This window comes from Nomascus leucogenys, chromosome 3, assembly GCF_006542625.1.
Source record: "Nomascus leucogenys isolate Asia chromosome 3, Asia_NLE_v1, whole genome shotgun sequence".
In the NCBI taxonomy this organism is placed as follows: domain Eukaryota; kingdom Metazoa; phylum Chordata; class Mammalia; order Primates; family Hylobatidae; genus Nomascus; species Nomascus leucogenys.
The window spans coordinates 54,876,075-54,891,052 of record NC_044383.1 but is presented as its reverse complement, the minus strand read 5'-3'; the positions used below and the strand labels follow the sequence as shown (position 1 = coordinate 54,891,052).

General features: G+C 37.6%; 1 protein-coding gene across 1 annotated transcript in view; it reads right to left on the bottom strand.

Moving 5' to 3' along the window:
• The window catches only part of COL12A1 (collagen type XII alpha 1 chain), a 121,816-nt gene that overhangs the window by 51,153 nt on the left and 55,685 nt on the right, over positions 1-14,978 (bottom strand). The window contains exons 22-31 of the mRNA XM_030809319.1: positions 12,482-12,621; positions 11,801-11,930; positions 10,229-10,371; positions 9,465-9,594; positions 7,389-7,525; positions 6,176-6,305; positions 2,634-2,773; positions 2,260-2,392; positions 2,133-2,153; positions 1,255-1,397 (exon numbers count right to left, since the gene is read on the bottom strand). Of these exons, the coding sequence (XP_030665179.1) occupies positions 1,255-1,397; positions 2,133-2,153; positions 2,260-2,392; positions 2,634-2,773; positions 6,176-6,305; positions 7,389-7,525; positions 9,465-9,594; positions 10,229-10,371; positions 11,801-11,930; positions 12,482-12,621 (1,247 nt within the window). The remainder of the gene's footprint in view (positions 1-1,254; positions 1,398-2,132; positions 2,154-2,259; positions 2,393-2,633; positions 2,774-6,175; positions 6,306-7,388; positions 7,526-9,464; positions 9,595-10,228; positions 10,372-11,800; positions 11,931-12,481; positions 12,622-14,978) is intronic.

Below are 14,978 nucleotides of genomic sequence, written 5' to 3'. Positions count from 1 at the left end.
AAATCTGGCATGCCACAGAAAAAAAGAAGTTTTGTTTCTGAAATTAATATATCAGTCCATCTAATTTGTCTTATCTTATTTTCATATAAAAGTCTATTGATTACAGTTGATATTAAGTTTATTAATGATAATCTATTTACCTAAAGCAGACAAATTCTCAGTCCAAATGCATCATACTACCTAAGACTGGAGCTATAAAAGTCTCAAAAGACCAACTCAAAGTCACACTAGAGATGGGAAGGTTTCTGATTCAGCTAAGCTTACTTACTGGGTAGTATCAGAGATTTTTAACCACACACCTTAGATCAATGCCAACCTCTACCTTGGCTAATACCTCTAAACTGATAAGAGAAATGACCCATTTGCTTGAGCTCGGCAAGTCAGATGATTAAAGGTTAATAACACGTGTGTCTCTAAGGCTATATAAGAAAATATTGTAGCCAAAAAAGTCAATAAAACTCTGTACCTCACCAAAACTGGAGATTTATTTTGAAATGAATCAGAAAACATAATCATACCTATGTAAAAATAATGGGGCTTCCTGACCTAGGATAATACATGCAGTTCTAATTACATAGTTCACAAAAGGCAAAGTTGTAGAAAGCCCAAAACCAGACAACTAAAGTAAGGGAGGTAAAATGGACAAAGGTTCTATTAAATAAGGAAAGACTAGGAAGAGAAAGAGGATGAAGACTGAGTTTACGGTCCTACCATCTTTCTTGGGGACCTCCATCTGGATAATAGAAAAATGAAAAACAGTGTAAATTAGGTTAACAGGCTCCCACATCTAGAAACACCAGATCTAGAAGATGCCCTATGACACGCAAAAAACAGGGGGAAATGAGATAAATAGAAAATAAACAGTATAGGTAAGTTTAGCAAACTTTCAGCACTTGATTTAAGTTAGAGAGAGGAATGGAAGGTCAACATAGACTCAAAAACTATCTGGATATCTTCATGGATAATCCAGCACTAATAGTTTTTAAAGGAACTATGGATGCATTGAAGCACATGCCTCATGCTTTGGGGCTATGATGAAGAACAACTATCATCTCTCATGAGAACATCCATTGAGTCTCCATGATGGCACTCCACGTGGAGTGCCAGCTAAAGAGTCAGATTATTCCATCCAATGCAATAAATTTTAATATCCCTTAAAAAGTAAGTATGACTAACTAAACACTGAGGGGGGAAAAGAGTATGAAGAGAAATGGGTAGAATTTATCCAAGTTATAATTTTTATTAAAAACTTACCATTTGCTCATTGCCTTCCCCTGTGGAAGGCTGATAAGTGATCCTATATTTCTGCACACGACCACTAGCAGGATCCCACTTAACAGTCAAGCTGTTAGATGTTGCATTGTACACTTGAAGGTTTCGTGGGCCACTTTTGGGAGCTGAAAGAAGATTGTTGAAAAACAGAGTGAGCAGACAGAACAACGCCTCCCCCTAAAATATCTATAGCTCCCAAGGCAATCAGAGAATTCTATGCCTCTGGGTTTATAATTAAACTTGTCCCCTTAATAAAAATGGTTGATTCTTAAATGACTCCTTAGTACGGACTTTCACTTTGTTTCTGTCCCTGCAGACATGACATGTTGAAGTTCCAACTTCCAATATGACGGTATTTAGAGATGGGGCCTTTGGGTGGTAATTAGGGTTAGACTAGATCATGAGGGTGGGGCTGCCATAATGGGATTAGTCTTTGTAAGAAGAGACATGAGAGAGCTTATTTTCTCTCTCTCCACCGTGTGAGAGAGTGAGAAAGTGAGAGAGACTGAGAAAGGGGCTGGCTAGCTATAAACCGGGAGGAAAGCCATCACCCAGAAACGAATTGAATAGCACCTTGGTCTTGGACTTCTCAGCCTCCAGAATTGTGAGAATATAAATTTCTGTTATTTATGCCATCCAGTCTAATCTTTTGTTATGGCACCCCATGCTGATCAATACACTCCAAAACAAGTAGTAGCGAAGCAAAGTTTTTCAAGAAAAGCCTACGTAAAAGAGTTCTCAATGAACATCTTAGGATTTAAAAGCAGATTACCTATTCATAATGTATCTTATGGTACTTTTCATTCATACATTCATTCATTATTTGTTCATTCAAACAATTCATCAAATTAAATTCTTACCTTGTGTTGTTAAGATAGGCACTAAAAGAAAACAGAATTTGGGGACACATTACTAATAAAGCTGTAGCCCTATTTTTAAAAATTAACTTTAAAATATCAATGTCCTATTTGAAAGCTAAACACCTACGTGTGCGCTCACTGCCAATCAGGTCATCACTTTCTGACTCATCAGGATAGATGGCAGTAATGGAAACTTCATAGACGGTGTTGGGGTTCAGGTTTTCAAACACCAAAGTGTTTTCATCTCCATTTAAGATGGTCTTGGAGAAAGAGGACAAAAACATACCCATGCAAAGGTAAGTCTCTACTTACATCATACACACTCAGTGGCAGTTTGTTTACATTATTTAGCCAGATGTTCCTCCTGCTCTGATGCATGTCATGAGCTCAAATGTCAATAAATGCTTATTGACAACAAGAGTAATACTTCTTTAAAGTAAGCTTCCCTACAAATTAAATGGGACATGAAAGACAGAGAGAAAGATAAAGAGAGTTAACTACCTCCATCTTATCTGAGCTTCCAAAAGGTGCCCAAGTTATTCTGTAGAGAGATACATCTGAAGCTCCATGATCCCAAGTCCCTCTGAAACCCTCTGATGTTACTTCAGAAATCTTTAGGTTTGTTGGGGCTGGCACGGGTCCTATGATGAGAAAAGGCAAGCAAACTAAGTTTTTGAATGTGAGCTACAAATGCAATTTAATATAATTGCCTTGTTTTATATTAATGGACATCTGAAAACTGATTGAATACATTGCTTAGAACCAAATATTTCACCAATTCCTAGAGCTCTGGAAACTGCAAGCATTCTGTGGATATAATAAGTTATTAAGGATATTCTATTTAAATGATGATTTTTTTAAGATACCATTTAGTACCTTTCTCCAACTTTTTAAGAATCAAATCAACACCATGGACTCTTTCACACAGCAATACACAATACACAAAGCACAAACTTGGCCACATATCAGAGAGTTAATGGACCTTCTCCAGTCTCTCAATAACCCCAAAGACATACATAGACTCTGGGTTAAGAAGTCCTTCTTAACCGAGAATGTCATAAACTAGGTATGCTAATATATTATACATTAAAGACGATGCTCAAGGAAATAGTTATTCATTTATTGTTCATAATTTGTTGTTCTGATACCCAAAGGAAACAGTTTCATTTTTATTTTTTAAAAACACACATATCACTGCAGTTTAACATGAAAAATACAACAGACAAACCAACCAACCAACTCAGTGACAACAAAACAGGTCTACCCTGGAGTCATACTCTAATTTTTTCTATTTTCCTCCCTTTCTGATCCTTTATCCCACTTTCTTTTTCTTCCTCTTCCTTCTCCCTCTTCTTTGTCAAATAGAGGATTGAGTTATTATCATTGATCCATATAAAGTCCCTCTCTCATTTAACTCCCACCCCCCATTTCTATTCCCCGACTTCCCATGTGTAACCTTCCTAATATGTTTGATACGCATCTTTTTGTTTGTATGTATTTTTAGAAAATGTTTATTGTTTTTGTGTGCAAAAAAAATTAATAAAAAAATGGGAAAAAAAAATGAGAATGTCTGCCTAGCTGTAAACAACACTAAAAGTATTGCACTCTGACAATTGATTAGAACATACATACATACTGCTACACATACAGTGAATTCCAACCTAGGAATATTGCCACAGGAAAGGAACTCTGAGCATGTTACGATCCAGGTAACCCACACATAGCTTCTTCCTATAGATCACTAACCTTAAACATGATATGAAGCAGAACATGCTGACCCTGTTCAGAGAACTGAACACCTGGAGACCCAAATGACTGCTGAAATCCCCTTTCACAGCCCCTCCATTGACAAGGTCCTCTGGCTGTTTTGCAGCACAAGCATTTTTTTATGTCTGCCACCATTCCTGAGCTTTCATTGTCACTTATTTCTCTATTTTCTGGTAACCAAAGCTAATTACGCAAAACCCAGAGCCATTAAAAATTTGTTCTAATAATTACAATGAAAAGGCCCATTGAGATAAAGAGAGTGGTACTATTTCCACCAGCACAACTGCAAAACAAAGCAGCATTAAGAATGTACTTTAAATGTATCTGAAAATTATCTGGAAATCTTAAGGGAAAATACATATTAAAAATATTAATCTACTATACTAAATTACCTGTCTCACTAGCCTTTCTTCCTGACTTCCTTTTCTGTTAACTACACCTGTTACGTTATTTTTATGCAAAGCTGTCAGTCTACTGATGCATATGCATCAATTCTCAGCTCCAGCCATGACCTTTACTAGGTAAGAACTTAAGCCAAGAAAAGAAATGAAATTGCTAAGAGATCTCACGTGCTAAGAAAATAGCAGAGTCAAAAAGGGAGAAGTGGATATGTATGAAGTTAAGAAGCAGGTTATGGCCAGGCGCGGTGGCTCACGCCTGTAATCCCAGCACTTTGGGAGACCGAGGTGGGCGGATCACGAGGTCAGGAGATCAAGACCATCCTGGCTAACACGGTGAAACCCCATCTCTACTAAAAATACAAAAAATTAGCCGGGCGTGGTGGTCAGCACCTGTAGTCCCAGCTACTCCGGAGGCTGAGGCAGGAGAATGGCATGAACCCGGGAGGCGGAGCTTGCAGTGAGCCGAGATTGTGCCACTGCACTCCAGCCTGGGTGACAGAGCAAGACTCTGTTTCAAAAAAAAAAAAAAGCAGGTTATAACATTTGACAAGATGCCCTAATTAGGTATAGGCAGCTGGGCACTAAAGAACATGCTATTGAGCCTTTGGTGAGGAATTTTCTGGAAAGGAGGAAAAGGTTCCAGACTATAATATCAGTCCCATCAGTAGATTACTGGATGTGGCTGGGCAAGTTGCTTAAATTATCTAGACTTGTGCTGTCCATAATGGAAACCACTAGCCACATGTAGTTGGCTATTGAGCACTTAAAATGTGGCTAGTCTGAATTGAGATGTGCTCTAAGTGTAAAATACACACTGGATTTTGAAGAACTGTTACAGAAAAAGGTAAAATGTCTCATTAATAATTATTGTACTGATAGCTTTTGAAATTATCATGGATATATTTGGATATACAGGGTTAAATAAAACATTATCAAAATTAATTTCATCCATCTATTTCTGCCTTTTTTAATGTGGACACCAGAAAATGTAAAATTACATATACAACTCCCATTATTTTTGTTTGGAACACTGCTGGCTCTAGGCCTCAGTGTTTTTTTTACTACTATTTGCATTATGTAATGGGCTGAGCACTGGATTAAGTTATTATGTGCCAGGCACTGGAGATACAAAGTTGAGCAAAATGTCTCTTCCTTCATTAGGAGAGAGCAAGGCGGAAGTAGAATCCATAGCAAAAACCAGCAGGCAATAATGACTGCGTTAAATCCTATGGAGACAGCATGAGAGAGAGGAACTGACATCTCCAGGAGCTGCAGCAGATGGAGCAGGAAGCAGGGTCCGGGCAGGCTTCCCGGTCTCCCCCAACACTCCACTCACAGTGCAGTTGCCCTTCCTCTTAAATCTGACAGCACACAATTTCAGTGCCACCTGACCTTCCTTACATGATCCCATGCATTCTCAATTAATTTTTTCTTATCTCCACAACTAAATCATGAACTGGTGAGGGCAAAGATGCTTATATTTTGTTACCCTTGATAACACTTCACGTATAGTAAAATGCCCAAAAAAAAATTTATAAATAACGCATCTTTTCCAAAGCAAATGTGCAACATACGTCAAGAAAACTTGCCCATCCCACTACACATACATGCACACACATACACAGGTGCACATCAACTAGTTGTAGTTGGAAGATAAATTAATCGCAGTGGCTGATGGAAAGTATCATAAAAGGAATGGATGCAAAGGATGGGACACCTTGTTACAAAAAAATAAGTGAAAAACAATCTATGAATCCAAGCATTATTAAATACTGGCAAAGGTAGCATTAAGAAACAAAATGACCCAGTAAATTGTGTTATACATGCATGTAAAGTGTTGTTTCCCATTATCAATGGAGCAGGAGCACAACTCACGGGTAGTTTCTTGAGCAGTCACAGGAGGAGACTCCCCCTCGTCATGTACTGCAGAAACACTGACTGTGTACAAGGTCTGTGAGAAGAGGTCTTTGAGGGAAGCGCTGGTCTCTGATCTGTCCACCTCTACCTGTAACAGTAACAGAACAGTGGAACTACTTTTACGAAGGGTTTACTTTTGACATCTCTCTGTTGTTTACTGTACCTGTCAGCATAAGAATATAAAATCTGTGATCAGAAAAGAGCAGTGTTTTCCAATTTACATGAGAATCCCGAAACTGGACACAGTTTAAATATTTCCAAACTGGAAAAAAATGTATGTACTAGATCATATGGCACATGACTGTCTAGAAAATAATGACTACCTATGTATTCAAACAACCTAACCATTTTTCCACCTGTTTCCCTTTATATCACTGCATTATTTCTTTCAGCAATGCACAGCATGACTTCCTTTGCTATGCGCAAGAACCTTGTGAAATCCACTGGCCATTGTACCCCTTTTAAATGGAAATGCAGAATGAAATAAATGTGTGCACATGTATAAAGTAGCTTTTGTATAATCCACAAATGACCAGCAGAACCAGTAACTGAGTGCTTAGAGAAATGATTCCTATGTTCCAAAAATGCCTCTGAGATTCTGACATTAATACTCCCTCAAGCACACACAAGTTTTGCTGGTTCATGAAGCCCTTCTAATTTGCTCTGACTTCGAATCCGGTCATCACGGAACTCCCAAAAGATCACTCCCAAAAGGACACCCCTCTAACAACATACTCCTCCTTTCTCTGTGTCCTTCTCTAGTGTCCTATCTTTCTGTTATCTGACAAACTGCTCCTCTTCATTGCTGCATCCTCTTGCTACCTTTTATTTTTAGAAACATTATGACATTTTCTAGTAATTCTTAGAATAGAGAGCCATAGAAGGAATCTGGATGAGAGGGAAATACCATTTAGATTTGATAACTTTTTATCTACCAAGGGATGATGTTTTTGAGATTAATATCACACAGCAAAACATTTCTGTTTTGACAAGACAATCCAATATATTATTGATTTTCAAAAACTGCTTTATTAATATCACAAGTTTTCAACACTGTGTTAACAAAGTGACAAGTATTCAAAACATGCCATCATCCATACTTGATAAAGTTCTTTTTTGAAACCTACTAGGAAAACAAATATTTTCATATCTACTATCATCTTCAACCTACCTCTTTGACATCCTCTTCTGGTGTTTTGTATCGAACAATATATTTACGCACTTTCCCAGGCACAGGTTCCCAAAAGACATTCATAGTGCTATGAGTCACATCTCTGAGTTTCAGATCCTGAGGTCTGGGTAAAGGCACTAGAGAAGCACGAGATATTAAATCCAGATGTGCTTATCAACCACAAAGCTCTAAAGCATCCATGCAAGCTTTCAAGAAGTTGTTTGGAGAAAATTTAAAGGTGTTTGGCAAAATAACTGAAAAATATGGTTATGACAATAAAAAGTACCATGATTCTACCAGATGGACTGAATTCTTCTTAAGAAGGTTTTTCAAAAATAGAATATATTTAATTTTTTGTTATCACAAGGCTAACTTCTCATTTATATGTTATTCTTCTTCCACACTATTTAAATAATCTCTTGCTGCTCAAACCCATAATAAATCACAATTCATCATAAATGTACAGCTCATGTTTCTTTATCAGATATTTAACTCAATTAAGACAGCAAACAAAATCAATAGAGTTATGCACCATTAAGAACATGACACAAAAAAATAGTTACAGAGTGAAGAATGAAGATGAGCCAACATTAAGCATCCAGTACGCTTATAAGAAAACCCAGACACCTAAATTGTTAGAAGAAAATCCAAATGATACATGTTTACCACATCTAACATAACTTTCCATTAAAAAAGGGGGAAGGAGGATAAGGAATGAGGAGATTTTTCTCCTGTAATATGAGATGTATTTCGCTCTTTCCAGCTGCCCATTTGACTAGTTTGACTTGTCTCTCATTCTGACTCTTTACATCTGTCTTCCTAACTCTCTAGCTCCACTTCCACATTTCTGCGCCTCCATCTCTTCAACATTTTTGTCTTGTGCATCTCTCTCTGCCCTCCCTTCCTCTACTGTTCCAGTCCAGCACCATACCCAAGTTTGTGACCATATTTGTTTTTAATCTCACTGTGACTTTGGGTCCCCTCTCTCAGCACTTTCAGAACACGAGTCTCTATCCCTGGCTGACTCCCCATTCCTTCCATCTGCCACTATCCCATTTTCACAAAACCACCAGCCCCAGACAGGTTCTAACATATAAAGGAGGATTAATAAATATTTGTTTGTTGTCAATTAATTTACACTGACCAATCCTGTAGGGGATCTTTCTCTTCTCTGCCCCATCATGCTCTGTTTCCTTAGTCCCTTTTTCCTCCTTGAAGTTCCTTCAAAACTCTTCATTTTCTCAGAAGTATGGGCCAAGACTCATTAAATTTAAGCCAGCTCATCTATCCCAGCATGTCAATCTCCCCAAGCATGAAGCAAAATACCAGCTGGGTGAGGCAAGAGGCAGTAAGTGGGTAAGTGCAATCATTGTCACTCTTCAAGAAAAAAGCACCTAAATGCTTAGTAAAACAAGTCAGAAGTACACAAAAGACTGACCAACACACACAAGAGAAATGCAAACTAGGAAAGAGTCCATATGGTCTATACTGCTTTGTATTATTTCATAGTGGTATTCCCAACATTTAGCCCAGTGACTGGCATATAATAGGGGATCAATATATCTTTGCATTGGGTAAATTGATTAATTCACTTAACCGAAACAGACTTATTCATATGTGCCATAGAGTTTCTACACCAACAAGAATTTGGAGCACCTTGATATTAAACCCAATGTCTTCCTCCAAAATTACACTCACTCAACATTCCCATTCTCATCAATGCTATCTGTCATATTTCATGGATCTAGTACAACATCATTCATAAGATGCACCATTGTCTTACGTTGTACATCCTGACTGGCACCTAGCCAAGAGCAATAATAGTAAGACACGATTGTAAAACACTTCAATTTCAGGCATGTTAAATGTGAAAAAAATACACATCCTAGAGTCAATTTGAGATGCCTCCATAAATCTAGAATTGAGATACTTATTCTCAAATTTGATTGTCAAAAGTAATAACTCTGTAACTTTATATATAAATTACCAAATTATTGTTAGCATCACATGAAATAAAGTCTAATGAACATTACGTTCACAGCAATAAGAAGTGAGATAAAACTAGCAGTAGCTTACAGGTGACTTCCCGAACAGTGACGGGTTCACTAGTGAGGTCGTGCAGGACAGCCTGGACTGTGACTGCATACTCTGTGTTGGGAACAAGGTCACTCAGCTGCATGTCGTTCACTGTTGGCCCCAAACGCATCTGCACATGGACATGAGGAGCAGAAATAAGATATTCAAATCAAACTTTTCCATTTACCTTTGGAATAGTCAATTGAAGTCTATTTGTACTAGATTATAATACAGCTTGTATTTTTCATTTATAAGATTACATCCGCTTTTCCATGCTGATGTTTTCTCTTTTTTTGTTGGTTTTGTTTTGTTTTCGAGACAGAGTCTCGCTCTGTCATCCAGGCTGGAGTGCAGTGGCTCAATCTCAGCTCACCGCAACCTCCATCTCCCAGGTTCAAGCAATTCTCCTGTCTCAGCCTCCTGAGTAGCTGGGACTACAGTGCATGCCACCACACCCGACTAATTCTTGTATTTTTAGTAGAAACGGTGTTTCACCATATTGGTCAGGCTAGTCTCGAACTCATGATGTCAGGTGATCCACCCACCTCTGCCTCCCAAAGTGCTGAGATTACAGGCGTCAGTCACCACGGGCAGTCCATGCCAATGTTTTCTACAATGTGTTGCAGACCACAAAGCTACTTTTCTATTTTTCCATTTTGTATGTAAAGTTATAAATGAGTTCGTAAGTAACTGCAGTATAATAGGCACTATAAAGCTATAAAGTCTTGGGAAGACCCCATGTTAAAGAAACAAACATCTTTCACCTCTTTGGGTCTTGTTGGCTCTGTGTCCTTAACAGGTTTGTATGACAAGATGTAGCCAGTAGCTCCTCCCACAGGCTGCCACTGCACATGCATGGTGGTAGGGCCAACGTCATAAATATTCAGGCTGACTACGGGCACTGGCACTTCCAAAACAGAAAAGCAGACCATCAGTCTAGTTCCTTTCATTCCACTCATTTTTAACCATTGTTTCATACTCCATTATTGATATTTGTATGTACTAGACAGTGGGTTACTGTGAGAAATCAATAAGTTAATATAATCCTTCCCATTGCCCCAAAAAAATCCAATTCACATTGCTCATTGCACTTCATATTCAAGACTGCACATTACCACTATTTTATAGAAGGAAAATGTTAAAGTTCAGGTTTCAAATGACATTCCAGTGAGTCTATACAATAGATACCAACTTCCTAATACGTTTACTCTCTTTTTCTGGAACATCACTAAGTTAACTATTTCTATTCTTCAATCACAGAACTTTATATATGTAATCAACACTATTTTTTTATATTTCTTCGAAAAATAAATTTAAAATAAGAACACTATACATTAGTAACTGGAACATCAGGGATTTATAGGCTTCTTGAAGACAAACCCATGAAGCAGAGGAAAAAGTTTACAATCTCCCTATAACACCCATATTGCTTCCAATTATTTTTTGTTCAAACATTGAGTTCAAAGTTTTAAGAAATTATCATATTAATCCTGCCAGTTACAAAATACATTATTTCTCACCTCCTAAGGTCTAATATAAAGGGATATAAGAGAAGAGATAAGGACCTAAAACTTGAGCAGTACATAAAGTCAGTTCTTGCTCTAGAGGGTGATGCTCACTCCTTCTTCTTAAAAGTGGCTTTCCTTCTTCCCCCTAGAGCCCAACCAAGAAGCAAGAAGAAGGAAAGAATATTTTCATATGTCTCTGGAAGCATTACCAGGAATAGGAGCAAGGAACATCTACCCCAAAAGTGCTACTCAAAGCCAAAGCACTTAGAGTTTCTCTAGCAAAGACCAGATGCCAGAAAGAAAAGAGAAGATCTCAGTGGCAGCAGGGAGCGCTGGCCATTAGCAGAAGTGAAATCGGTATCTCTGTACACTCTTCTTCCTGATCTTAGTCCCGCTCCCCACATGGTATCCTTCCTCATATCTTACTCCTGATGTGCTTTATTCCTCAATAAAATGTCATCATATAACAACTGAGTAAAATGTAAAATTATCCCCCTGAAAGGTATATTTGCATTTTAGGAGATTTTCTTGAAAGCAAAAGTCTCAAGACTCTAAGAAGTCAATAACTCCATTAAAGGTTGTTTTCCCTCTAGATTATTATGGCAGTGACCCCCTATTCCACAGTGGGGCTCCATGATGGCAGGATCAGCCAGTAGGAGTAGAAAACCACTGAGTATTTTCTGGGCACCTGCACAAAGATGGCACTCAGTAAATATTTACAGAATGAATGTTGAATAAAGAAATTATTTGGAAGGTAGGCAAAACTGGGCCATCGTGCTTTATCTTGGAAAAGAAAGCAATGAGAAACAATTTTTTCATCTGACTTACAGGTTTGTTCTGTCCCCTTCAGAGGCTCACTATATTCATCTTCTACCACAGAATACACATTGACAACATACTCAGTTTCAGGCTTCAGATCCTTCAGCACTGTGCTAGTTTCCATTCGACTCACATAAAACTAGGGGGAAAAATTAAACAGAGCAACAACGTATGTATAGTCAGTTCCCTTTTTCCTACTATACTTACAAAGTAGTTAACTACAGTGAGCTTAGAATCTATATTTCAATTAGGCCATTGTCTTTTGTATTTGGAAACTATCAGATTACAATGAGATCTTGGACAATTCATATAATTTTTCTCCCAGCTGTTCTTTATTTGTAAAATGAATGGGTAAAAATAGATCATCTTTAATGCTCCTTGCTAACTCTCTGATTCTACTACAAATTCATAGATAAATCAAGTATCTTCAATTAAATTTTAATGAAAAAAACATAATGATATTCTACAATTCTTAGAAACTGTAAGAATTTAAGCAAAGCTCTTTCCCTCTAATTAAAGCCAGATGGAAGTGCCTGCCTAGCAAAGTCAAGAATAGAAAGCACTATTCTTGACTCATTTCTGGCCCCTCTTCATTCCTCTTGCCCTCACCTAACATTATTCTCAGAGCCCTAATGAGGAGGACCCAATCTCAACATCAGGAAGAAGTAAGTTGTAGGTGTTCCTACTCACTTCTTGACGTTTCCCTCCAGAAACTGGATAGTATTCCACCTTATATCGATCCACACTGTCAGAAGGTGGTGTCCAGCTCACTCTAAAAGAACGATGGGTTCGCTCAGAAATAACTAAGTTAGAAGGTGCTTCCAAATCACCTACACATGGAAATAAAGGGTATACACTTTTCTCATTATCGTAGAAAGGTGACAATATTTGAAATGACATTGAAACAATATTACGCTCCATATTCTAAGCTTTCACACACTTATTTTCACATACTAAGTAGCTACAATAAATCTGTATTAGAGGCTCATCACCTGTAAGACCTTTATGAATAGGTAACTAAAAGGTTTTCTAGCCTCAAAAGATTAAAACATGAGCTCGTTGTCTTTCCTTAAAACCTGGTCCTCCTCTTCCTTACAAACTTTACCAATTTACAACTCACTGAGACTCAAGACCTGATATGGTTTTGCTGTGTCCCCACCTGAATCTCATCTTGAATTGTAGCTCCCAAAAGTCCCAAGTGTTGTGGGAGGGACCCACAGGGAGATAATTGAATCATGGGGGTGGTTTCTCCCACACTGCTCTAGTGGTAGTAAATGTCTCACGAGATCTAATGCTTTTATAAGGGTTTCCTCTTTCACTTGGCTCTCATTCTCTCTCTTGCCTGCCACCATGTAAGACCTCCCTTGCTCTTCCTCCATGATTGTGAGGCCTCCCCAGCCAGGTGGAACTGTGAGTCAATCAAACCGCTTTCCTTTATAAGTTACCCAGTCTTGGGTAGGTCTTTATTAGCAGCATGAGAACAGACTAATACAAGACCTCTTAATCACCTTTTGATACTTTCTCCTCTCTCTACCCTTGTACATATAATCAGTAAATAAGAATTTAGGTCCTGACAATTTAGCTTCTCCACAGTCTCTATCATTATTGGCACCACACAACTTCCCTGCCCTCATTATCACTTTGTTTCTATATACTCATGTCTTCTCTCCTTAACTAAAGGTTATGCTCTGTGAGGACAGAATTGATTTTTCATTCATTCTATTCTCTAACAGGATCTAGTTGTATATTAAAGGAAGCTGACAACTGTATCATTGGAGAGAATGCAAACAAACACGTGTTTTTCAATCTGGGAACATCCTACCGCCTGTGATTGTGCTCCCTGTGGGTGGATATAGGTGAAATGACTAATACATAACAGTATCTGGAATAAATGCTGATGAAAATAGAAATATTAAGCTCAATATGTCTAACAGGAAAATGGCCCAAATAATAATTACAAGAGAAAGGGATTAATCCAATAACTCCATAAGCATGGCAAATCATTCTCATAAAAACTCTTTCTACTTTTTGTGCAAGCCAAAGCTGGGGAAAGCCTTTCCATTCTTAGTATCTTAACTTTTATTATACTTGGGTAAGAGTCAAACCTACAAAATTATCAAGCAATTTTACTGTCTGGGAAGCTAGAATGAATGCAACTATTACATAGTTCATTTTTTAAAAAAAGCTAAACAGATAAAAGATGTTTTCATCCCCACTCAAAGTTCTCTCCAATGGAATAAAACTACAATTCTCTCAGCTAATCAAGAGCCAGAAGCCTACAAATTCTGGCTGCCAGGCTGGTCTATTTCTCCAGGGAAAAGGTCAATCTGTTGTTCAAAATTCAAAAAAGAAAATCTGCAAAAGTTAGGAGAAAGAAACCCAAGAGGGAACATTCAAATAAACATACCCCTAGCACCCAGAGCAAGTGAACCATTTCTACTACATTATTTCTTAAACTTATTCCATCTTTTCCAAAACCAAATTAAATTAATGAAGGACAATTTTACCATAATCTACATGTATTTAAATAAAATTTTTCTCACATAATAAGGGCCATAATTTTTATCATTAATTTTTGAAAAACCTTCAAATTTGGTGATTACCATGTTTTGTCCCATGATTTACACAGAGAGTAATCATTATGCACCATCCTTTGTTAGTATAAATCCTGTTCTATAATTTTATTTCAATATCCTAATTCCTTAGCTATATCTACTTTTTTAAAATACCCCTAAAAACATCTTTAAACATTTGACCCAGACTAAGTAATTTTTCTCCAGATCTCAGCTTCTTCACTGGCAAAAAGAGGTTATATAATTTCTAAATGTCTAAACTGTAAAATTGTAGCTTCTCCTTATATTTAGGGATTATAAGTGTAAAGTTTCAAATCTGATCATCTACAGTTGAGGCAAAGCAAATCAGATATAAAGACTGCTCTCTTATTCCTGCTCACACTAGCAAATCAAAAAAAGGTACCAAAACTGAGGAAAACAAGAGTCTGGGAACAACCATCTAATAGCAATGTAGTAACTAAATGGAGTGAAGATGCTTTACAAGACAACAGGTATATACCAGAAAAGAAAGCATCTCTCTTTCCCTCTCTTCCTACCCCTTCCCATTTATGTATATATGTTATGCGGGGGAGGGTGCAGGTATGCAGGATATAAACTAAATGTATCCTCAAATA